Below are 27,004 nucleotides of genomic sequence, written 5' to 3' on the forward strand. Positions count from 1 at the left end.
GAAATGGAAAAATTCCTAGAAACATACAAACTACCATATCTGAATCATAAAGAAATAGAAAATCTGAAGGAACAAATAACAAGTAAGGAGATTGAATCAGTAATCAAAAACCTTCCTATAAACAAAAGCCCAGCACCAGATGGCCTTGTGTGGGTGAAATCTATCGAACATTTAAGAAAGAATTAATGCCAACTCTTCTCAAACTCTTCCAAATAATTGAGAGGAAGAAACAGTCTCCAACTCATTTTATGAGGACAGCATTACCCTGATACCAAAGCCACATAAGGGTACTACAAGGAAAGCAAACCACCGACTAGTATCCCTAATGAATATAGATGCAACAATTCTCAACAAAATACTAGCAAAATGAATTCAACAGCATATTGAAAGGATCATACACAGTGATTATGTGAGATTTATCCCTGGGATGCAAGGATGGCTCAACATACACAATAATAAATGTGACACACCACATTAATAAAATAAAAGACAGAAATCATATGACTATCTCAACAGATGCATTACAAGCATCTGAGAAAGTTAAACATCCTCTCATGATAAAAACTCTCAATAGACTCTAGAAGTCGACAGGTGTAGAAAGGGAGGCGGGCGCCTTCCTGGAAAAGAAGTGGGTCGGGCTCAGCCGAAAAGCAAGCCCAGCACCAGCAGAAGCTTCCGGAACTAGATGTAAAAAGACCTTTCTTCCTGGAGCTTTCCGGACTCAATTAGATGTTGTACCAGTCTGGTTACCCTGGTAACAGGCGTCGCCGTTTGTCAAGAAACCGAGAGAAGAGACTTAAGAGGCCTATTCTTCTCAATCATGGAGTCATCCTCAAAGGGTCTGCTCACCCAAGTTACTCAATTCTGGAACCTTCTAGATGATCTGGCTGAAAGTAACCCTGAGAGCTATGAGAAGTTCATTCAACAGCAGATGAAAGAGGGGAAACAGCTCTGTGCTGCCCCAGAACCACAGCTCTGTCTACAAACCAGGATCCTGAAACTGAAAGAAAAAATACTTTTTATCAACCTATGTCAGTGGAAAAGGATCCCAGCTCCCCAGTCAGCCACTCATCCAGTACCTCTACGTGTTGGCAGACCAGAAGATATTTCTGAGACATCAGATGTTTACACAGTCATTGATGTTGCCTACCATCCTGATGTTCTCCAGGCAGCAGAAGACCAAGTGAAAAAAGATCAACTAATACAGATGGCCATGAAATGCATTGAGGAAAAACTCCAATTCACTGTCTCAAACTCTTACCATGTTACCAAATTTAGAATAAAAGGAAGTGTTCACAGAATGAAACAAAATCTGATGGGAATCCAAACTGATTCCACAGATTTAAGAGAGAAAATGAGAAAGGAACTAACCCTTGAACAGATAAGAAGCAGTACTGTGAGCAATTCAGATCAGTTTCCTCAACTTTTACTGCCAAAAGACGAAGTTTCAAGTAAAACAAGGTGTCTGATAGAAGAGATTTCTAGTACAGAGATTGAAGTGGAGATGAAGAGACCAGCCTATGAATTAAAAATTGTGGCAGATCAGAATGAGAAACCTCTGAAAATTGAATTAAAAGTTGAACTACCTGGTATTAATTCAGTATCTCACTGTGACCTTAGTGTTTCTGAGGATGACTTATTGATCGAGGTTTCTGAGTACAGATTACATCTGAATCTTCCAGAATCTGTGGATACTGAAATGACTACAGCAAAATTTATCAAAGAGAAAGCTACATTAATTGTCACAATGCCATTGGTGTAAGTTAAGAGCATCGTGTATTTGGAGTTTTTGGAGTTTTCAGTGATAAAGTCATGTGAACTAGAGGGCCTTCATTATGGGTGAAGAGGTTTATCTTAAACACTAGTTTCATTTTCTAAGAGTTCCTTTTGATGGAATGAGATTTTCTCATCAGCCGTTTTTTTTTGTTTTGTTTTGTTTTAATTCTTTCTCCTTCTCAAGTAAACTTAGCATCAAGCAGAAACTACTGAAAACAGTACTGCCATGATATACTTGTTTCAAAGATATTTGTAATGGTCTTAAGTAACTTAAATATCATTTGGGAAAAGTCTATTTGTCTCCAAGTATTCAATAATATGTGAGAATTCTTGCTTTACCAGTTGAAAAAAAAATTTTGTCTCTAGTAAATTTCTGCATCAGGAATAAATCCCACACTGTGAAAGAAGTTTTTTATTACCAAGATGTGCCTTAGCAGTGACAGTTTCCTCCAGCAATAAAGATGTAGGGCCAATGTAATAGTATGCAAACCTTTGCTTCTATTAACCTCTGTACTTCTATAAAACAGCTCTGGCAGGAGTCCAAGCCTACCTACCTTTTAATATCAGATATGGATTTGTCTGTGGATTAGATACAACGATGCAGTAACAGTAATTGGATGTTATTACACATAAGACACAAAATACATCCAACTCTAATTTAAGAAAAAGGAGCTGACTTTGGGACCAGTGCCTTTCTCCTAAGAAAATAATTTTTAAAATACAGAAGTGATGTACTTTTTAAACTCCCATTCTTCTGTCAGTTCGTTCAATACAAAAGTATCAACTTTCCAATTTATATCCTAAGTAAGGAACATTCACATCAAACTTTAAATATCTCTTGTCTTTTCTAGATATAAAACAACTTCCTTGTAATTATTAGTTTCTAATTCAACATAAGGTCTTTAAAGTTCTCATTAACTTTAAAACTTTTTAACTTTAGAAACTAATGTATGTGTAATAGAAATAATTGAAATGTGACAATTAAAAACAAATATAATTTTCTTAAACCTGAAAAAAAAAACTCTCAATAAATTGGGTATAGAAGGGACATACCTTAATGCAGTAAAAGCTGTATATAACAAACTCATGGCTAATATCATACTCAAGGGTGAAAATTTGAAAGCTTTTCCCTTTAAAATCAAGAACAAGACAAGTGTGCCCACTCTCACCACTTCTACTCAACAAAGTACAGGAAGCCCTAGCCAGAGCAATTAGGCAAAAAAAGAAAAAAATAATAAAAGGCATTCAGTTTGGAAAGGAAGGAGTAAAATAATCTCTGTTTGCAGATGATGTAATATTGTGTATAGAAAATCCTAAAGACTCCACTAAAAACTGTTTGAACTAATAAAACAAATTCAGTAACATTTCAGGATGTAAAATCAACATGCAAAAATCAGTTGTGTTTCAATACATTATCAACAAAAGAAAATAATCCCATTTACAATAGCATCAAAAAAAATAAAGTACTTAGGAATAAATTTCACCAAGAGATGAAATATCTATACACCAAAACCTATAAGACATTGATGAAAGAAACTGAAAAAGACACAAATAAATGGAATGATATCCCATGTTCATGGATCAGAAGAGTTAATATTGTTAAAATGTCGATACTACCCAAAGCCCTCTACAGAGTCAATGCAACCCCTATCAAAATTCCAAGTGGAATTTTTCACAGAAATAGAAAAAGCAATCTTAAAATTCATATGGAACCACAAAAGCCCCCAAAACCCCAAAGCAATCTTGAGACGAAACAAAGCTAGAGGCATCACACATCCTGATTTCAACGTTATTACAAAACTGTAGTAATCAAAACAGTATGGTATTGGCATAAAAACAGACAGCTAGACCAATGAAAAAGAATGAAGAGCCCAGAAATAAATCCATGCATATATGGTCAACTAATATTTGACAAGAGAGCCAAGAATAATCAATGGGGAAAGAATAGCCTCTTCAATAAATTGTGCTGGAAAATTGGATATTCACATGCAGAACTATGAAATTGGACAGCTCTATCTACACCACTCACAAAAAAAACCTCAAAATGGATTAAGGACTTGAATGTGAGACCTGAAACCATAAAAATTCTAGGGGAAACAAAATACTAGCAAACAGAATCCAACAGCACATTAAAAGGATCATACACTATGATCAAGTGGGGTTTATCCCACGAATGCAAGGATTGTTCAATATACGCAAATCAATCAATGTGATACACCATATTAACAAACTGAAGGCGAAAAACAACATGATCATCTCAATAGATGCAGAAAAAGCTTTGAAGAAAATTCAACACCCATTTATGATAAAAATCCTCCAGAAAGTAGGCATAGAGGGAACTTACCTCAACAAAATAAAGGCCATATATGGCAAACCCACAACCAACATTGTTCTCAATGGTGAAAAATTGAAACCATTTCCTCTAAGATCAGGAAAAAGACAAGGTTGTCCACACTCACCAATGTTATTCAACATAGTTTTCGAAGACTTAGCCACAGCAATCAGAGAGGAATAAAGAGATAAAAGTAATCCAAATCAGAAAAGAAGAAGAGCAGTCACTGTTTGCAGATGACATGATACTATACATAGAGAATCCTAAAGAAGCTACCAGAAAACTATTAGAGCTAATCAATGAAGTTGGTAAAGGAGCAGAATACAAATTTAATGCACAGAAATCTCTTGCATACCTATACACTAAGGATGAAAAATCTGAAAGAGAAATTAAGGAAACACTCCCATTTACCACTGCAACAAAAAAATTAAAATACCTAGGAATAAACCTACCTAAGGAGACAAAAGACCTGTATGCAGAAAACTATAAGACACTGATGAAAGAAATTAAAGATGATACAAATAGATGGAGAGCTCTACCATGTTCTTGGATTGGAAGAATCTACATTGTGAAAATGACTCTACTACCCAAAGCAATCTACAGATTCAATGCAATCCCTATCAAAATACCAATGGCATTTTTCACAGAACTAGAACAAAAAATTTCACAATTTGTATGAAAACACAAAAGACGCTGAATAGCCAAAGCAATCTTGAGAAAGAAAAATGGAGCTGGAGTAATCAGGCTCCCTGACTTCAGACTACACTACAAAGCTACAGTAATCAAGACAGTGTGGTACTGGTGCAAAAACAGAAATACAGGTCAATGGAACAGTACAGAAAGCCCAGAGATAAACCCACAAACATATGGTCACCTTACTTTTGATAAAGGAGGCAAGAATATACAATGGAGAAAAGACAGCCACTTCAATAAGTGGTGCTGGGAAAACTGTACAGCTACATGGGAAAGAATGAAATTAGAACACTCCCTAACACCAAAACAAAAGCCCAGGACCAGATGGCTTCACAGGCAAATTCTATCAAACATTTAGAGAAAAGCTAACACCTACCCTTCTCAAACTCTTCCAAAATATAGCAGAGGGAGGAACACTCCCAAACTCATTCTACAAGGGCACCATCACCCTGATACCAAAACCAGACAAAGATGTCACAAAGAAAGAAAACTACAGGCCAATATCACTGATGAACATAGATTCAAAAATCCTCAACAAAATACTAGCATACAGAATCCAACAGCACATTGAAAGGATCATACACCATGATCAAGTGGGGTTTATCCCACGAATGCAAAGATTCTTCAGTATACACAAATCAATCCATATGATACACCATATTAACATATTGAAGGATAAAAACCACATGATCATCTCAATAGATGCAGAGAAAGCTTTCGACAAAATTTAACACCCATTTCTGATAAAAAGCCTGCAGAAAGTAGGCATAGAGGGAATCCTAAAGATGGTACCAGAAAACTACTAGAGCTAATCAATGAATTTGGTAAAGTAGCAGGATACAAAATTAATGCACAGAAATCTCTAGCATTCCTATACACTAAGGATGAAAAATCTGAAAGTGAAATTAAGAAAACACTCCCATTTACCATTACAACAAAAAGAATAAAATATCTAGGAATAAACATACCTAAGGAGACAAAAGACCTGTATGCAGAAAAATATAAGACACTGATGAAAGAAATTTAAGATGATACAAAGAGATGGAGAGATATACCATGTTCTTGGATTGGAAGAATCAACATTGTGAAAATGACTCTAGTACCCAAAGCAATCTACAGATTCAATGCAATCCCTATCAAACAACCACTGGCATTTTTCACAGAACTAGAACAAAAAAATTCACAAGTTGTAGGGAAACACAAAAGACCCCGAATACCCAAAGCAATTTTGAGAAAGGAAAACGGAGCTGGAGGAACCAGGCTCCCTGACTTCAGACTATACTACAAAGCTACAGTAATCAAGACAGTATGGTACTGGCACAAGAACAGAAATATAGATCAAGGGAACAGGATAGAAAGCCCAGAGATAAACCCACGCACATATGGTCACCTTATCTTTGATAAAGGAGGCAAGAATATACAGTGGAGAAAAGACAGCCTCTTCAACATGTGGTGTTCTGAAAATTGGACAGGTACAGGTAAAAGTATGAAATTAGAACACTCCCTAACACCATACACAAAAATAAACTCAAAATGGATTAAATACCTAAATGCAAGGCCAGACACTGTCAAACTCTTAGAGGAAAACATAGGCAGAACACTGTATGACATAAATCACAGCAAGATCCTTTTTGACCCACCTCCTAGAGAAATGGAAATAAAAACAAAAATAAACAAATGGGACCTAATGAAACTTCAAAGCTTTTGCACAGCAAAGGAAACCATAAAGAAGACGAAAAGACAACCCTCAGAATGGGAGAAAATATTTGCAAATGAAGCAGCTGACAAAGGATTAATCTCCAAAATTTACAAGCAGCTCATGCAGCTCAATATCAGAAAAACAACCCATTACAAAAATGGGCAGAAGAGCTAAATACACACTTCTCCAAAGAAGATATACAGATTTCCAACAAACACACGAAAGAATGCACAACATCATTAATCATTAGAGAAATGCAAATCAAAACTACATTGAGATAGCATCTCACTCTCGTCAGAATGGCCATCATTCAAAAATCTACAAAAATTAAATGCTGGAGTGGGTGTGGAGAAAAGGGAACCCTCTTGCACTTTTGGTGGGAATATAAATTGATACAGCCACTATGGAGAACAGTATGGAGGTTCCTTAAAAAACTAAAAATAGAACTACCCTATGACCCAGCAATCCCACTACTGGGCATATACCCTGAGAAAACCACAATTCAAAAAGAGTCATGTACCAAAATGTTTATTGCAGCTCTATTTACAATAGCCAGGACATGGAAGCAACCTAAGTGTCCATCAACAGATGAATGGATAAGAAGATGTGGCATATATATACAATGGAATATTACTCTGCCATAAAAGGAAACGAAATTGAGTTATTTGTAGTGAGGTGGATGGATCTAGAGTCTGTCATACAGAGTGAAGTAAGTCAGAAAGAGAAAGACAAATACCATATGCTAACACATATATATGGAACGTAAGAAAAAAGAATGATCATGAAGAACCTAGGGGCAAGACGGGAATAAAGACACAGACCTACTAGAGAATGGACTTGCGGATATGGGGAGGGGGAAGTGTAAGCTGGGACGAAGTGAGAGAGTCGCATAAACATATATACACTCCCAAACGTAAAATGAACAGCTGGTGGGAAGCAGCCGCATAGCACAGGGAGATCAGCTCGGTGCTTTGTGACCACCTAGAGGGATGGGATAGGGAGGGGGGGAGGGAGGGAGATGCAAGAGGGAAGAGTTATTGGAACATATGTATATGTATAATTGATTCACTTTGTTATAAAGCAGAAACTAACACACCATTGTAAAGCAATTATACTCCAATAAAGATGTTTAAAAAAAAGACACTCCAATATTTAATAATTGTGTTGAGGCAGAGAAGCCAGTATAAAATATCTCCAGAATATGAAGCTCACAGTAAAGACTTCATGATTGCCTCCCTCTCATAAAATATTACTACCGTCTATTTCTGAAGTGTGTACAATGAGCTAGGTCCAGTGTGAAAAGTGTTGGTGGTCTAAATTACTTTCTGCCCTCAAAAAGCCCACAGCCTAAAGCAAGAGACAGAAAACATTATTATCTTATCCAAATATCATATACTCTTATTAGTATAATTAAGGGATGTTTCTGAAAGAGGTGAATTCCGAGTTGACATCGAAGGACAAGCTGGAATTAGTTAAATGGGTGAAGTCAGGGGAGGGATTTTCAGGCAGAGGAACCTGTCTTTCTGCAGGCACAGAGGGATTAGACTGCATGACATGTTTGGAGAACTGGCTAGAGTGGAGGATGAATGTGAGGAGGTGTCAGGAGTCCTAGCTGGAGAAGAGAGAGGTCCACAGGAGACAGATCACAAATGGCCTTGTATGCAAGGAGTCAGGACTTTATCCTGTGGGTAGTGAGGCCAATTAGAGGGACCTGGCCTTGTATGCCATTTGGGGGTCAGGTGTGGAGAGTGGTGTTACATGCACCCTATATTCAGAGCCTGGAGCCAGGAGGGGTATTACTTCTTTAATAACCCCAGAAGTATCCGCTTCACAGACCTGACAATGGAACTCTAGGTCTCAGAGGGAGGGCAGAGCTAGCTCTATGTCTAAGGGTCTGAGTGCCATTACAGCAAGGTCCAGAAGACATGTGATTTTCCTCATTTTCAGATTGTTCAGTAACAGACATGCTTTAGGCTGTTTGTCAAAACCGGATTTGTCTGATTCTTACAACAGGCTTACTTAATAGCTGCCAGGCTGTGTGAAAGTGACCAAAATTATGTTCTAAATGCATTGCATTATCTAATTTACCCACAGTCTCATTACTCTTCTCTATCTGCCTCTCCTCACTCTTACCATTGCCTACTTTTCTGAAAGAAAAATAAAGCTTTCCTATTTGTAAAAGGTGTTTAAATATATAGTCATGTATGAGACTTCTAAACAGTAGCTATTTAAGCTTAGCCAAAATAAAAGATTTCTCTCAATTAGAAGTTATCATTTATTGTATCTACTAATGGGTTTGGTCTGCTATTCTACCTTTCTCAAACTAAAAAATGTGGACAAATCAGGGTACAGATGATTTTTTCCAGCACTTTGACTTATTCACATTTAACCTAATGCATTTTCAAGTTGGAAAGATTTGTCACTCATGGCCTTTTCCCAAATTATTTCTCTGTAAAAAATATGACCAACTCAGCACCCAAAGAAGTGAGTTCCATTAATTATCCTTTTTAGATGGAAAATCAGTAGCTGAGAGGAAAATGGAAATTCAAACCATGTTGTTTCACTCAGTTAGCAGCAGTGAGCAAATCCAGGATGAAGGGACATATTTAAGAAACTTAGTTTACAAACAGAGCATGGTCTTTTAAGATTTATATTGCCCAGTAGCAGAGAGGCTTTTGCCAGAACACTTTAGCCTGTGGTTATGTTTGAACCATGCACAAAATGGGCATTAGTTCCATGTGATATAAGTTAGCTGTCTTTATTAATAGTGGAATTCAACCTTTCTGTCTAAACCATCTTTAAATCCAACTTCTTCAGGGACAGGGGTTTGCCATCCTTTTGCTAGGCATTTTTAAAATATCCCATTACAAATTCCATTCAGTCAGAAAATAAGAATATCACTGCTAAAAGTAACATAAAATATTTTAGTTATTACAGTAGCAAAGAGAGTCATGAATTTAACCTATTGCTAATAGCTGTGGAATCAAGGAAAAGTCTGTTTTGTCTTGCTCTACTAGGGTAAAAAATGATTATGTGTGTATATTTCTATATATAAAGCATTATGTAATTGTCTCATTAGTATGGAAGCCTCATGAAGGTGGACAATTTGTCTGTTTTGTTCACTTCTGAATCTCTATTTAGTAAAGTGTTTAAATGTCACAGAGATATTGTAAGGATTAAATGAGAATTTTTGTTTAAAATTGTATATCTAGCTAGAAAAAAATAGTGGCACATATGTAAAAGTGCCTAACCTAGGGTAGGGAACTCAATGACATTTAAGTTGACACCAAATCTAAAGAGGAAGTTTGAGGAGAAGTTGATTTCCCTAAGCCATCCTTAAATTGGAGCCCAAGTAGTCCACAGGCAAAATAATTCTTTCCGTACTGCTCTGAATGGGGTATGTTCTTAGAAATATAGGTGGTCATCTTGCAGGCAGCTAATAGATGGCATTGTTCCCATCAAATGGTAGTATTGAGCCTGCCAGAAAATTCTACTTACCATGAGGACCTCCTTAGTCTGAAACATTTTCTCTGCAAGTCCGAGGAAATCTTGACCTGGTTCACAGAGCAGGATGGGTGAGGAAGGGAACCACCTTTTACTGAGGACCTACTACATGCCTAGCTTTACCAAGGATCTCATTTGTTTCCTACTTTAGCTTTATAACAACCATTAATATTCATTGAGTATTTACTGTATGCTAGGCACTATTCTAAGCACTTTACACAGATTAACTCAATAATTCTTCACACCAACCCAAGGAGGTTTAAGTATTTTTGTTACCTCCAATGGACAGAAGAGGATACCCACACACAGAGAAGTTAAATATGCTCACGGTCACACAACTTGTCAGTGGTGGAGACAGTATTCAAAACCAGGTGGTGTGGGTTCCAGTGTCTAGGCTTTAAACTGCCTCCCTAGAGAAGGATTATTATACTCATTATTACAGGGAGCTTAAAGCCCCATAAATGAAGTGACTTCCCCAGGTCACCTTAACAGAGCTGTCTGATTCCAAAGCTGAGGGTGCTTTATTTTTCCTTATATGGTTTTGCTTCAATACCTCAATAAAAATAATAAATCTAGCAGCTAACCTTTACTGAATGCTTACTGTATGGCAGGCATTATTTTAGGTGCTTCATGTGGATTATCTCATTTAATCTTCATAACACTTTGAGGTAGTGCTTTTTATTAGCCCCCTTTTAGAGATGAAGCTTGAGAGGGGTCAAGTAACTTGTATAGGTGGCATAGTAAGTTGATGGACTCAGGATCTAAAACCTGATTTATTTGCCTAAAGAGTTGAAGTCCTTATCTACTCTACCATACTCCTTGCCTAGAAAGATTGCCCTCTTCCCCAATAGGTCCCATCCCTACTATTCCCGCTGAAGTCATGAGATAGCGCTGAGACTACTCTTATTCCTTGTGTTGCTGGGTCTGCCAAGTCTGCAAGGGGAAGGATGTAATGACAAGCTCCCTCCCAAAACACAAATGGTGTGAATATTGTATCTTTCAGGCTCAGGCATGAACTACATGCTTACCATCAATTCAGATTTTTGTCAATAGGAATGAGACTGACAGAAATAGGCCAAAGTGTTTTTCTTTTTTAAAAAAGCACTTTTATTGAGAAATAATTCATATACCATACAGCTCACTCATTTAAAGTGTACAATTCAATGGTTTATGGTATATTCACAGAGTTGGGCAACCTTGATGACAATCTAATTTTAGAATATTTTCATCACCCCAAAAAGAAACCCCATGCCCATTAGCAATCATTTCTCCCAGACTACCAGCCTTTGGCAGCCACTAATCTGCTTTCTGCCTCTGTAGATTTGCCTATTCTAGACATTTCATATAAATGGAATCATACAATATGTGATCTTTTGTGACTGGCTTCTTTCACTTAGCATAACATTTTCAAGGTTCATCCATGTTGTGGCAGGTATCGGTACCTCATTCCTTTTTATGGCTGAATAATATCCCAACAAAGTTTGTGTATTCCTTCCTCAGCTGATGGACATTTATGTTGTTTCTACTTTATGGCTGTTATGAATAATGCAGCTTTGAACATTTGTGTACATGTTTTTGTTTGAATGCCTGTTTTCAATTCTCTTGGCTATATGCCTAGGAGTGGTATTGCTAAGTCATATGGAAAGTCTATGTTTATCATTTAAAGAAATTGCCAAATTGATTTCCAATATGGCCACATCATTTTACATTTTACCCACCAGCAATGTATGTGTTTCAATTTCTCCATATCCTCACCAACACTTGTTATTGTTTGCCTTTTCTATTATAGCCATCATAGTCAGTATGAACTGGTATCTCATTGTGGTTTTGATTTGTATTTCCTTAGTGTTGAGTATTTTTCCCCGTGCTTATTGGTCATTTGCATATATTCTTCGGAGAAACATCTATTCTGATAAAAAGAAAAAGTCTTTGCCCATTTTTAATTGGTTATTTTTGCATTGTAAGAGTCCTTTACATGTTCTGAATAAAAGCCCAATATTAGATACTTTTCCAATTATGTGGATTGTCTTTTCACTTTCTTGATGGCATTGTTTGCAGCACAAAAGTTTAAAGTTTTGATGTATTCCAATTTATTGATTTTTTTGTGTGTGTGTGTGGTACGCGGGCCTCCCACTGTTGCGGCCTCTCCCGTTGTGGAGCACAGGCTCCGGACGTGCAGGTTCAGCGGCCATGGCTCATGGGCCCAGCCGCTCTGCGGCATGTGGAATCTTCCCGGACTGGGGCACGAACCCATGTCCCCTGCATCGGCAGGCGGACTCTCAACCACTGCGCCACCAGGGAAGCCCCCAATTTATTGATATTTTTGTCAGTTGTGCTTTTGGAGTTCTACTGAAGTAATCATTGCCTAACCCAATGTCAGGAAGATTTATTCCTATGTTTTCTTCTAAGAATTTTGTAATTTTAATGCTTACATTTAGCTTTATAATCCATTTCAAGTTAATTTTGTTGTGTGGTATAAGGAAGAGATCCAACTTCATTCTTTTCCATGTGGATACCCAGTTGTCCCTGCATCATCTGTTGACAGACTATTCTTTCTCCATTTTATTGTCTTGGCACCATTATTGAAAATTAAGTGACCATAAATATGAGGGTTTATTTCTGTACTCTCAATGTTATTCCATTTATTTATATGTCTATCCTTGTACATATACTGTCTTGATTACTGTAGCTCTGTAGTGAGATTTGATTTTGAAATTAAGTGTGAGTCCTCCAATTATGTTATTTTTAAAGATTGTTTTGACTATTCTGGGTCCCTTGCAATTCCATATGAATTTTAGGTTTGACTTTTCCATTTATGCGAAGAAACCAGCTGGGATTCTCATAAGGATTGCACTGAATCTGTGGGTCAATTGAGGAGTATTGTGATCTAAACAATATTAACTCTTCCAATCAATGAACATAGAGTGCCTTTATTTAGATTTTTAAAAATTTCTTTCAACAATGTTTTTAGTTTTCAGTATAAAATTCTTATACTTCTTTTGTTAAATGTATTCCTAAGTATTTTATTCTTTTTGATGCTACTATAAATGAAATTGTTTTCAGATTGTTAATTGCTAGTGTATAGAAACAGAAGTGATTTTATATATCAGCCTTGTATCCTGAGACCTTGCTAAACTCATTTAGGCAGGTAGTTGTGAGCAATGTGAGAAGAGCAAGAATGTGTCTGGGTTGGAAAAGAATGAACTGAGTAAATCAGGACTCAAATGATGGTTACTATGTACTGAGCCTATTTGTGATAAGCTGGTGCTTCTCAACTTCTAATATGCACATGAATCTCCTGGGAGTCTAGTTAAAATGCAGACTATTATCATTGAGTTTCGAGTGGAGCCTGGGATTGATTCTGCCTTTCTAACAAACAACCTCTTAGTATATAGCTGGTGGCTATCATTTATTATTTTTAAGCCACAACAGTCTTGTAAGAAAGATACATATTATTGTTTCCATTTTACAGATAAGAAAGTGAACTCAGAAGTTGAGCAAATAAACCAGATTCATAGAATAAGAAGTAAGTTGCAGAATCAGGATTTGAACACAGTTCACTCTAATACCCAAACTGGGCTCTTTCTACTCTACTGCACTGGATATCTGGAATAGGAGGAGATCAGTTGGGATATCAATAATGTATGGATGGGGGGGCAAGTAAGATTTTCAGGGTCAGAGGAGCTGCCTGGAGGATATTTGGGTCTAAATCTTGAGGTTATCTTGGAAAGCTGATCAGTGACTAAGAGTAAAGGTGTGAGACTGAACTATCAGGTAGAAGTCAGATGATACTAGTAGAGAGAACTCAAGATTGGAGGAGGTCTAGAAAGTGGCTCACCTCTGATCAGGATAGACTCCAGAACTGGGCTCTGTATACTGCTGAGGTCTACACCTGAGATCATGCCTATTGTTGACTCTTCCTGAATTCTCAGTTACTGTACTGGGAATAATGAATGGTGTAGCATCAATGCTATCCCTGAGGGGCCAGCGTAAGGGTTTAGGGATGTGGGTAAGGCTCTGATCATACGGTTACCTATGAAGGACTATGGATAGGTGACCAAATTCCTTTCCAATACTTTTCAGCAGAATATTAGGGAATTTCCATGACCTTAGTCAAAACACGTGAGATAATTTTTTTTTTTGTCCTTAGCACCTTTTATTGAAGTATGACCCTCGATGACAATCTGGCAGGCATATCAATGTCAGCCAAGAAGGGAGTGGTGGAGGACATAAACGCAGAAACAATAAGATTCAGAAAACTAATAGCTTCACATGGGATAGATGACCCCCCAACATTTGTACAACAAACACTGGTTCTTTCTCTATAGAAATTGCCCCTTGCCCCACCCCCCTCTAAAGACCTACTAATATTCAAAGAATACAATACGCTGTTACAGAAATATTATTGGCATAGACAATTCCTTTGGCAAAGACAGAGGGAGACATCAAGCTTCAGACAGGAGAAAGTGGCCAGAAATGTGCCCAGCTTCCTCCATTTGGGGCCTGCTACTGGCAGAGCAGCACCTTTAGGGAGGCTGGGGTTAAGGCTGTGGCTCCGGTGCCCCTCGGCAGCTTTTTGGCACATGAGGTGAAATGGAAAACAGAACCTGAATCTGGCCTTGAAAGAGGCTTTTCATCTTTTCACCCTCTCTGTTCCTCAGCTTCCAGTCTCTCACTTTCTAGGGCTTTTTTTTTCAGTGTTTCTGTCCTTTTTCTTGGCTTCCCCTTGAGCATTTACTGCTCTACCCTGGCTGAGTCTGCAGCTGGTGGGACTCAAGGAGACTCAATTACCCAGAGCCCCTTACACTGATTCCTCTCTAAATTTCAACCACTGTGCTTACACATTACCCACTGTGGCCTGTACGGGGAAATCCCTTGCCCTGCCTTCCAAACTGCTACTCCCTGGCAGGCCTTGGTGGAGGGCTGAGCACAGGAAATGAGAACGGGCAAGAGATACTGCATCTCAGGTAATACCGGCGGCTTTGCAGTGCTATCACTCATGATGCGCCTGCCACGTCAGCATTGTGGGGCATCTGTGCCTGTCTGGTAGTTCACCTTTGTCTGCCAAGCTTCACTGCTCAATACAGTATTAAGTGCTTTGGAAACTCCGTGTGAAAATGAGCATTCTTGTACTCTGATCCTAACTTTAGAATAATTGGAGGTGGGATAAGGGACACAAATAACAAAGTTAATAGTACTTTTAGTCTGATAAACTTAAGATACAATCATTCTAATGCTGACTAGAAAAGCCCAGACCATGGTCATGGTGTCCAGGTAAGTGGCCACTTTTTTCCCTGGGCTATATTCCCAAAAAGCTGTTCTGGCAAAAAAAAAAATATTAGAATGTTGGGCTACATTGGCCTCATCCTCCCCAATACAGGACATCTCTGCCTGCTCACTGTTAAAGAGCCTGTTTACAGAAAAAAAAAAAAAAAGATGGCAACCACAGCCTCTATTCAAAGCATTCCCCCATCTCATGCAACCTTGGCTTGGGTAAACCTAGCCCTTTATAAGCCATCAGCCTTCCTGAACAGAGTAGAATCCTCCACTTGATGGGAGAATGGCAGGTTGACATTTTAACAGTGGTTCTGACAGCAGCAGTGTACTGAGCATACTCAGGGCACCCCTCCCCACAGGACACCCTGCTGGCCAAGATTCTTCCATTGTTTCCAAATACAATGAAGAGGAAACGGAAGCTAGCAACCAGTATTTGTAGCAGCAGCAAAGTTCCTTGGCAAATTCTTTGGTTGAATGAGGCACCCCTGCTGCTACAGTTAACCTCCAAGGACCCTGAGGAACTGAGCAGTAACTAGAAGCGATGGCAATGCCGGGTTGGCTGCACAGGGCTGTGCAATACCAAGCATGGGCCCCAGTTAGCAAGGAACAGAAGACTGAGCTGGGTAACAGGGCAGCATTTGGCCACAACTCCCTTCCTGCCATCACCCACCTGAGGGCTTTTCCAGGATAGAAACTGGCTACCGGGTGGCCACAGCAGCAGCATTCATTATTTGTGTGCCTAAGATCCTGGCTGGATTATAACTTGCTCTGGCGGGCTGGCCCTGGCTGAAGCTTCCAGCTACCATGAATTTCGGCTACTAGAGCCAGGCCACAGGATAAGAAAACAATTAGATAGAGGAGCTCTTCCTGAGGTCACCTCTACGCCTTCCTTAGCTTGGAAATGGTAGAGAAATGGGTGAACCTTTGTCCCTTTCAGATTTCTTTGGTTTCAAGAAAAAATAAGAAGCAGTTGAAGCCTGTTGGGGAACTCTAAGCTCATGGTCATCCAGACTTCAAGGGAAGTATATGGCCAGGCCATAGTGGGGAAACTGAATTCGAAGTGAGAACTCCTTCCTTAGACACTTGTTAGCTATGGTGGGAAGAATTCAAGGCCTTGGCACTTGCTTACCTAGCCATGGTGAATTCAGGCTGATCTGCAGAAAATGCTTTCCTTCTGGGCTAACTTTTCCCTCTCCAACTCCCCTCTTCTTACCTTATTAGTTAAAAAACAGAAAAAAACCATCAAGACATAAAAATAAATAAAATCAAAAGGCCATTTAAAATATAACAACAACCCCCTCCCCCCAATAATAAAACATGTATCCAGAAGTTAGCTTTAGTAGAACTATTCATGGCCCATAGTGTGAAGCCCTTAGGGTAGGCACCTGTAACTCCCAGCAGTGAAAAGGCAAGATGAAACAGGAAGTGGTAGGCCAAAGTCTTAGGACAGGATGAGGGCCACACTACCTGGGGCTGAAGGTAGTCTTCCTCCCCCTCAGCTAGGTAATGGGGAAGGCAGGGGTAGAGCCAGTTTGTTTAAGCATAGCTCCTTCTAGCAGGGCATCAGGTGATTCCCAACCTCTGCTCACATTCTGTTAAATGTCATTTCTCCTTTTGTGCTCCCTACTGCAAAGCTGGGGTGAGGCCCTGAAGCTGGTGGTAGGTGAATGCCCTCAAGACAGCCAGATCTCTGTGGGAAATGGCTGGGCCACGAGCCCTGGGGAAGAGTGGAGCTGCACAGGCAACTTCTCTCTGAGACTTCAAAGGCTGATGATGGTGTGTGTGTGTGGGGCTGAGTACATGATGTTCCTGGTGTCCTAGTACAAAGGATAATGAAGGCATTTTGTTGGTCCTGTGTGTGGTGAATGCTTGGCCATGCAAACTGTGAGAAGGAGAGTGTGGTTGTATGATCACACTTTGCTGCAGCGCCTGCTTCTTGCTTCTACTCCCTTGGGTAGAAGCTTGGTGCCTCCCCAGGTCCTCTTAGCTGGTTGGGAACACTGCTAGGTTAAGGGGTAGTGAGAGACGTCCAGGGTAGAGAATATGGAACAAACTGCTAACTAACTGTTATCTACCTGCTAACAAAGTGCTAACAAGGATTGAAAGCGCTTCCCATTATGGCGGGGCAGGGATGGTGCAGGCAGTCTGCTGGTGGAATTAGAAATTACTGGGCCCCAGGAGTAGGCTCTCCCTGAGACATTTGAGTTGCTCTTCCCCGAGCTTGATCTTCTCTTCCAGCTCTCGCTGTTCAATGATGAGAGCAGATTTCATCTTCACAAAGTGCTGGTAATCTTGGAGCTGGTCCTGAGGCAGATAGCGGGAGACCATACCAAACACCAGCTTCTCCCGGCGCTCCATGTGCTCCTTCAGCTCCTTGGCATCTGCCAACTGCCCTGTCAGCTGCTGCTTCTTCTCTATCAGCACCAACTGGGGAAGTAGAAGACCAATAAGGCTATCCCAATGACCAGTCATCTGCCCGACCCAGTGCTCCACCAGTGATGCTCCCACAAAGCCACTAGCCCCTCTGCTCAGTGATCAGTCCTAGATTTCTTGCCCTGAAGTCCACCTTCATGCAAAAGCCTTTCTTTCCTGTAGCAAGGGGAGGATAAACATGACAGCAATTCTGGATGGGGGATGAGCAATCACCTCTTTCTATCTCTAAACTGTTGTTAATCTGTGGACCACCACTGGGATTGGGGTGGGGGAAGGCTCTGACAAAGCCAGCTCGTACACCTTCCATCTGGTAAAAAAAAAACATCGCTGTGACGATACTTTCAAAACAGTGTGTGTCTCTGTGTGAGTGTGTGTGTGTGTGTGTGTGTGTGTATGTATCCATGTGTGTATACACAAGCATATGTGCCTTTCACTGTGGGTTCAAATTTGTATCCAAGAACCACTGGATAGAAAAAGGCAATGCCATTTGGGTTCAGGAATTATGCAGAGTGTCCCAACCTATGAAATTGACAGACTCCCAATCTCAACTACTTGCTACTATTACTACTACTACTACTGGCAACTAGCAATGATTTAGTGTTTATCTTGTTCCAGGCTATGTTTTAAGTCATTAACATGGATTATCCAATTTAAGTTTCACAACCCCATGAGGTAGGTAGTGTGTTTACCCTATTTTTGAAGGGATGGAGACAGAGCGAGGTTAAGTGAATTGCCCACAATCACACAGTTACTTAGTGGTAAAGTCAGAATTTCCACTTAAAAGCCAGTGCCCATACTCTTCACACTATGCTCTGCTGCCTCCAGACTAGCCAAACTTGAAAGAGGGATCCCTGGGAAGAAGCAGATGGCACTTCCCTCCATCCACACCCTGGAGACCTCAACCCTACCTTCTCCTGGTTGGCCTCTGAATCGATGCTGTTGAGAGCATTTTCCACACGGGCCAGTCGACCAGAGAGTGACAGCAACAGGTTGACTACTTTGTCCAGGTCCCCAATAAACAAACGGTATTTTTCAAACTCATTGGATTTGCAGACAGCTTTTAGGTTGGTCTCCACCTCCTCCCCAAGGGCAGAATTGGCAGTGATGTCCTCCAGCAATCCTCGCTGGGCCTCCTGCAGGACAGAAAGTTTTCTGCCAATGCTTTCGATGAGCTGAACCTAGGAGAAATAAACAGGAGAAGCAAAGGATGAGAATGGGGACTGACAGAAATGGATCTGTCCCTGGAACCGCTGTTTAGAGATCTAAATAACCGAAGGCGGGCTCTACCCTAGTCACTGGAAACAAAGGAAACCTGAGCAAGTCGTGAGCAATTCCGGTTTTCTGGACAGGCACCTTCTTTCCCATCTCTTCAGATCTGCTAGGAATCTCTGTCACCACCAAACTTCTAGGCATTAGATGAGTGGTACCCATTGGCTAATTCTCGTTTGCCAAATGTAACTTACTAAATACTTGCTGAGGCTATCTAATAAACAGAAATGCTTGTGAGAGCATAGGTAAGAAAAGCACTGCCATCAAGTGTTTGCCTATTACTTCATTCATTCTCCTTCAATCCCTTTCAGTACCTCTGATGTTGATGACACTGTGCTAGATCTTCCACCACTCAGCTTGGCTCTTGAGGCCTTTTGGATAAAAGTGTGAGTCCTGGAGTCACAATGACTAGGTTTGACTGCTAGCTCTGCCACTTCCTAGCTGTGTGACCTTAGGTGAATTTCTGTATGGAGTTTTGCTTTCTTTATCTGGCAGAATGGGGTAACTGCAGTACCTACTTCACTGAATTGTAATAAGGGTTCAATGAGATAATGCATGCCAAGGGTTTAGCACAGACTAAGTGCTCAATAAAAGCAGCTGCTATGATTATGATTCAGTCTGGCCTCACCCTACCATTCTAATCTCACTCCTCAGAACCTCTGAGGAGTAGCCCCTCATGCTGTGTTCACAACACTCATTCTTATATTCCTGATTTGCTTATGCAGTTCTGCCAGCTCTTTATCTCTTCCTTCACTTTGGCTATTCCCATTCTTTCTTCAGAGCCCAGCTTTGCCCCTACCCTCCCTGCTGGAAGCCCCTGCCCCCATAACTCCTCTCTCAATGATCTTTTTCTTTTCTAAACTCTCCAGTCTTTTAGAATGAGAACATTGAGTGTAATTTGAGGTTGTTCACTTTCTGTTTCCTGTGTGTGCATCTGATCCCTCTCCCACTACTGACTGTAAGTTTCTCAAGGGAAGGACTGCTTGTGTCTTCTGATTTGTCTCCCCTATAGGTGTAACCAGTTGTGGGACTGCACTCACAGGAAGGTAGTGTGGTAGAGTGGAGTTTTAGAGTCAGAGATGCCTGGATTCCAATTCCACATCCTCCAAACTGTGTGACCTTGGGCAAGATACCCAATCCCACTGAGACTTCTGTTTCCTCATCCGTAAATTGAAGAAGTGCCCCCCACCAACCGTCCGTTGTTGTGAGGGTTAGATATGATAATAGAAGTAAAGTACTTAGTATTGTGCGTGGCACATTAAGTGCTCAATATATGTTTATTGATGCTGTTACTACTACTACTTCTACTATTACTACTACTAGTACCACCACCACCACCACCACCTGGCACTCTGAGCTAATGGATACCTGTCTAGCTGCAAGGTCCTGACAAGAATAGACCTGTCCCAGGTTGCTCCCAGCCTTTGCAGTCAGTATTGCATTATGGTCAATGGCATGGACTCTAGTGCCAGACTACCTGGGTTTGAACCCCAGCTCTGCCACAAAGTAATGGTGTAAACTTGAGCAAGTTACTCAACCTCTCTGTGCCTCAATTTCACCATCTAAAAGATGGGGTAACAATATTACTTACCTCATAGTGTTGTTATGAGAATGAAATGACTTAATACATACTACATGCTTAGAATAGTGTCTTCTATATAGGAAGTATGCTTCAGTGTTTTATTACTATTCCTGCTCAGGCACTCTGGGAGCATAAGCTTGTAGTTATGTAGAGTATGTTCTTTTCTCGTCCTTTATTTAGACATGTCCGAGGTGACAAAGGACAAGAGAGCCTGCTCTGGGTCTGGGCCAGGTGTCATAATTCAGAACTGGTCAAAAGTCAGGAGCTCACCATTATCTTAGTGTAAAGTGTAATAGGTTTACATTTAGGGAAATTTCCAAAACCCACTGGAAATTAAGGATCAATGATATGAATGAGGCAACACAATTAGATGCCAAGAAGCTCCCAGTTATATCCGCACCCTCTGCTTTCCCAAACAAAACTCAGTGCCAGGGGCAAGGGAGGGCTGGGGGCCAAATGATCAACTTGGAAAATCACCTACCTACCCCCAGCTCTTAGGTCCCATAGATCTGGAAGGAAGAAAGTGGACAGAGCCCTTTGTTTCTCAGCACTGGGGCTTTATAACCTGAACTTCAACTCTGGGGAAAGGGTAGTGGATACAGCTGTGGAGTCATCACAGACCCAGCTAGAGCTGAGTGGCTTTTCTGGGATATTACAAATTGGTGACCTTCCTCACCTATTTTCCTCAGAGACAAAAACTGTCTTAGCCCACCCACAATCACTTCAAGTCACTATCTGCTGTTCTGTGTTTTGCCATTTCTGATCATGTCTCTTTTCTCCTCATCAGACATTTATTAGGTTTGCTCCTAATAAAAAAATCCTGAGTGAGCCAGGAGCAGCCCTGTCATATTTAGGAAACATGGAATCCAAGGAAGCAGGCACCTGGATCAATAAAACTTTGATGCCACCATGCTTCCTATTCTTTCCTTGACATTTTGCTTCAGACTGGAAAGTGGTGGGGGTCTCTTGCAAATGGCCTTGAGCTTTTGTACAGGTCATGTCCTGAATAAGAAATATGGGCAGAAGAGCAATTTGCATTGAGTTCCGATGTCTACAAAGTGGTAAATTGGGTCTTTGAGGTTGCCGTGGAAACCCTATTTGCTTATGAAATAAAAGGGGTAAGTGCAGGGAGGGCAAAGTGATTCCAGGAATTTGATTAGAAACCCAGGCTAGTGGTACTTAGAGGAAGAAAGGGGAGGCTTCAGAACAACATCATCTCCATTTGTCTATTTTAGTACTTTTAAGAGATGATTGACTATTCTTGCAAATAAATATTAAAGTTGACTGGCCTATAATTTTTCCTTTTCTTTCTTGGCCAGTCTGCTCTCTCTTTGAAAGTTACACAGAATAAAATCAATGGCTGCCATTGGTTAGCACTCACTGGCAAAAACTCTGATGTGCCTTGGGTAGCGAGTTACTTACAAGGCTGGCTTATTTCAGAGCAGAAAGTCAGAGAGTCTTGACTTTGAGTCCTGGATCAACACTTAGTCTCTAACCCTGGGCAATCTGGTCCTCTCAACTGGTAAAAAGAAGACAGTAACGTCTATCTTATAGAGTTGGTTTTAGGATTTGAGAGACACTGTGATGATGATGATGATGATTACTATAATATTATTACTATTATTGACTGGATCAAAAAGAGACTGCAGTTGCATTTGTGAGAAACCTAGACAGGCTATTTGATTTCCATATTGAAAATACAGGAATGTACCAAGATACTCTGGATTGTGTAGAGGGCAGGTCAACCTCCAGACACACTCAAGCTAAATGCAGTAAATCTCTAAGGCATGCCAAAAACTTCACCTTTTTTTGAGCCAGTTCGTGGTCAATTTCCTCCTCTCCCAGGCCAATCTCTGCCATCTCGGGTTGGTCTTTCAACTTGTTCAGCAGCTCTGCTTTGGCCACAGAAATATTGTAATAAGCTGAATAAGAGGTAGGGATCCCTGGGGCACCGTGGGGAGGTGAGAAGTGCTGAAACTCTTGTCTGTGGAAACAAAAAATGACCATTTGAGCACCTCTGTTGACAGCCTGCTGACCTTTCTGCTTCCTAATTTCCTCATTTATAAAATGGGACCCTGCTTCACCAAGGAGTTATAAAATAAGGAAATAATGGATGGGGAGGCACTGTTCAAACATAAACAGGCCATGTGAAGGCTCTCTAGAAACCAAGTCAAGGCCAACTTTAAGAACTTAGAAGGCTATTTCTACATCCCTGACTTCCACAGCTGGGGGGACTTCTTTAGAGATCAATGGGTTTGGTCATTAACACCCCAATAAAATCCAGAAAAAACTAGAAGGCCCCTAAAGTTCCAGGCTTCTGATCATCAATGAGTCCCCTTGGTTCAGGGTCCCAGTATACGGATCCCACGGGAGGGGCTAGGTGGTAGGGACATGTCTGAGACCTTAGCTATTTGTCCTCTAAGGCTGTTGGGCTCCATCCTACCCATCCTGGATGCCAGCCCAACCTGGCTCTATCTAGTCTGCTTGCTTATAAAGGCACTCCATGGCTTTCCTGGACACACTCATCATTTCACCTTTCCTGGTGGTGCCACTCCTGCTTGAAATAACCCCTCCACTGCATCTCTCCCATAGCAAAGAGGTCACCTATGACCTCAGCAGTGGTCACCGTGTTGGAGGATGAGTTTAGCACCCCTGCCAGAGACTTTTTACAGCCCACCACATCTCTCATGAGCTCTTCTGAGATTGCCTGAGGTGGGGCAGGCCTTTGGCCTGAGAAGGGATAACACCTCTCAACTTCTGGCATATCCCCAATGGTCCCAGCCTCCTCCATGGTTGCAGAATGAAATGGGGGGAAATGGAACCAGTGGTGCCCAGGGGCTTGACAAGTGTAACAGCAGACCCTGTTGTCTTGGGTTCACTGAAGGCTGCGGGGTTGAGGTGCTGCTTCTCGGAGCCCCAGCCCATGAAAGAGAACTTCTCCTCAGGAAAGAAGTAGCTCTGGCTCCATGCTGGCTTAGGTTTGGGCTCTTCTGCCATCAAAGCTTCTGGTCTGATGTGAGGAAAGAAATGAAATGCTTCAATGTTAGGGTTCAGTGATGGAGAGGCAAATAATTCCACCTATGATTTATGTAAAGGGGAGACCCACCCCCACTATGTTCTTGTTGCCTACCAGCCATCCCTACCCTCCACCTGTCTGTGTCACTGCCCCTTCACTAACTTCTAGCTGTTTGAAAGGAAAAATAGGAGAAACTCATTAGTCATTTCTGCAGCTATTTGCAGCTCTTAGATAAAGGTCAAAAATAATGGGTAAAAGGCTCCACAGCTATTTACTGATTCATGCTATGCTGTCTCCTAATTCATCACACAAAAGAAATTTGGGCATGCCAATATTGCTCATCCTAGGTATTCATTTTACATGTAGGTTTTTAAGCTGATAGCACTGATAAAAGAGCACTACTAGCTAACATTCACATAGTGCTTACTATGCCCAGGAGCTGTACTAAGATATATATGTGTGTGTGTGTGTGTGTGTGTGTGTGTGTGTGTGTGTGTGTGTGTGTGTGTGTGTAAATATAGACATAAAATGTAATGCTCATGACAATCATTTTATGGATAAGGAACATGAGGCACTGAGAGGTAAAGTGACTTTCCCGGGATCACGACAGTAAATGGCAGACCCGTGATTTAGACCTAGGTGACCTAACTCCAGAATCTGTGCTTTTAGCCACTATACTATACTGCCAAAGGGTCAACTTGACATCACATAAAACCCTGCATGTAAGGAATTTTCTGGCTGGACTGTATCTATGTTAGCAGAGAAGAGAGAACATTCTGGAGGAAATATAAATGTATGAATTTAGGGAATTCCTACCTATAAGAAAAATATTTAGGGGCATGTGTGCGAGTTGAAAGTTAGAAAGTACTGAAAGAAAGCACAGAATTTTTTTTAAAAAAAGGATGTGGCTATCTGTCAATTATATCTCAATAAAACTGGAGAAAAATTTTGAAAAAGGATGTGCTAATTAGAGACTCAGTTCCCTAGCAGACATGGCCCTGTACTATATTATAGTGTATCATATCAGGCACTGTGTTCTAGGGCTCCTTTCCTCATACTCTCCATTAATAGGGCAGAGGTTATAGGAGATCTATGAGAACATAATTTGACCTTGATAATGAACTTTGTTGCAAAAATAAGATTCCTTCTCCAGAGCACTGAGAGAAAATGCATAGAGTCCATAAAGCAAACTATACCTGTAATTGAATCAGAGTTATCAGATTTAACCAATGCTCAATAATTCCACTCACCTGCTTCTACATGTATCCTGACATTTTGTAACTAAAGAGTATGTGGGTTACAGACTCTAGTTTAACGTGGCTGAAATTAGGATGTCTTTTTTTTTTTGCATTTTAGATTCAAAATATTACACATCTACTTGCCCTTAACACTACTTTCCCTTACAAAACCTTAAAGGCACTTCCTGCTGGGTAGAACCCTGTGCTCTCTGAGGGTCTGGAATAGGATCTTCTTGAGGAGCCCAGAGATCCTGGGGTGATGTAGTTGGCACAGTGAGCCAGACTATCTGGGTTCTGGCTACCTGTGATCTTCTGCAACTTAATTTATATCCCTGTGCCTCACTTTTCTCATCTAAAAACTGTAGGAAACTAATGGTATCTATTTCATAGGCTTGTTGTGAAGATTAAATCAGTCAATAAACAAATGTGCTTAGAACAATGCTTGGCACATAGTAAAGAGGCAAAAAATATTAGCTATGTCGGGAATGATGTTTTTCCTTAAATTTCCATCACTCAAAGAAGCATCTATAATTGACTTTTTGCAGCCACAAGCCAGGCTTGTATGCAAACAAATGTTTCCCCTTGCATCCCATAGTCATTAAGAAAAAACAAATCTGTGCAACAAGTTACAAGATCTCTAGTAATAGCAATTTCCTTCTCTCTGGACAAGGTGCCAAGATGAATGGAGGTACATAAAGGAGGAAGGACTAGGAGGCTGAAAGGGGTAAGCCTGGGGCCTGTAACTACTACCTCTGGTACACATTGCCTTCTAGGGGACAGGAGGTCTAAGTAAAGGCCTGGCTACTGCAGGAACCAGATCTCCCTAAGAGAGCCTGCCTAGGATGGCAAAAGAAGCATAGATTTTGGAGTAAGATCTGGCTTTGAGTCTTTTCTGTGTAATTCTGAGTTAGGTAGTCCCTTATTTTACTCAGCTTTAGTTTCCACATCTGTCAAATGGGGATAATAATGGCCCATAGGGCTGTTGGGAGAATTCAATGAAATAATAGATATAAAATGGCTAGCAGTGTCTGACACATATCGAATGCTTAATACGTGATCATTCATTCATTTATTCATTCTTTCTTCAGAAATATTAAGTGCCTACTATGTGCTAGGTTGCCTTCTCTTCTCTCTGCTGTGATAGGTAACAATCCACAGTCACTTTCCACAAATGTTTTCTAATTACAATAAGAATACCCCCCAGCTAGATGGGCAGCTTGAGAAGCAGCCACTAGGGATCTGACAAATTCTCATAGTGTCTGGGAGCCAGGCCCTGTAAGTGCTGTGCCTGTGGCACCTTAGGCTGGAAAACTTGTCAACTAGCTCCAGATAGCCAAGTAATGGATTTGTCCATCAGTAAAAGACACAATAACAAGGTACTTCTAATAGCAACAAGTCTCAGGCAAGTTCCTTCTGTAAAGGTATTTAAAGGAAGCACTGAAAGGATAGACACCTGCCCCTCATCCCCATCCCCAGCAGAGAGTCCGTGGAGCTCTCTGCAGGAGGATTGGCAGAGCCAAAAGCCAAAGCTCTTTTGTTTTGGAGCAAAGAGGACAACCACACATTGTGGGGCACGCCAATGAGCATTGGCACAGTGAAGGGAACAGTTCTGTGGCCAGAGTACACTCCTTCTGCAGCCTCTCTGCCCAGACAGCTGACCCTGTCAACTACCACTTTTGGTACTACCATTTGCCCACTGAAGCAAATGCAAAGAGGCAGAGGAAACAAGGGTGGGGGTGATGGAGAAAGTGGAAGATGAAAAGAATGCCTTTGGCTGTTGTAAGGAATGGTCAGGGCATAAAGCATCCAACCCCAGGAACACCTTTGATGCTGGGGGTGGGGGAAGAGTTTAGAAGCTCAGACAGGTCCTAGAGCAGAGGCAGGTCAGGTTGTGAGCTGGCCTCTTGTTCTAGAGAGCAAGCAGCAGAAAAGGCAGAAAAGGACCTGAGCCAGGCTTCTGGAAAAGGCCACAAGGCAATAACGGTTTAATGCCTTATTGCTCAGGGGCCAGACACTGATGCATACCTTAAAGACAAACTAGAAAAAAATAAATATAGTACCTTGATAGTGATATTTAGGGATAAGAACACCAATGACATTTACTGAGTACCTACTATGTGCTAAGTATGGGGCTATGTCTTTTACGTGGATTATCCTCATATTCACAACCACCATGTATCATCAT

The 27,004-nt window shown here is 40.8% G+C and overlaps 2 protein-coding genes across 2 annotated transcripts in view; one reads left to right on the forward strand and one right to left on the reverse strand.

Moving 5' to 3' along the window:
* Positions 1-820: 820 nt before the first annotated feature.
* Positions 821-2,108, forward strand: LOC309978301 (PIH1 domain-containing protein 2-like; the record flags this gene model as incomplete). The annotated part of the gene is made up of 1 exon (XM_082864713.1): positions 821-2,108. The coding sequence occupies one exon, from the start codon at positions 821-823 to the stop codon at positions 1,760-1,762; it is 942 nt and encodes a 313-aa protein (XP_082720839.1). The 3' UTR covers positions 1,763-2,108.
* A 15,330-nt stretch (positions 2,109-17,438) lies between these two features.
* The window catches only part of SHROOM4 (shroom family member 4), a gene marked incomplete at its 3' end in the record, with an annotated part of 215,754 nt that continues 206,188 nt past the window's right edge, over positions 17,439-27,004 (reverse strand). Inside the window, exons 7-9 of the mRNA XM_082864970.1 lie at positions 22,369-22,549; positions 18,623-18,892; positions 17,439-17,708 (exon numbers count right to left, since the gene is read on the reverse strand). Coding sequence (XP_082721096.1) covers positions 17,439-17,708; positions 18,623-18,892; positions 22,369-22,549 — 721 coding nt within the window. The remainder of the gene's footprint in view (positions 17,709-18,622; positions 18,893-22,368; positions 22,550-27,004) is intronic.

Source organism: Leucopleurus acutus (genome assembly GCF_964270905.1).
Source record: "Leucopleurus acutus genome assembly, chromosome: X".
In the NCBI taxonomy this organism is placed as follows: domain Eukaryota; kingdom Metazoa; phylum Chordata; class Mammalia; order Artiodactyla; family Delphinidae; genus Leucopleurus; species Leucopleurus acutus.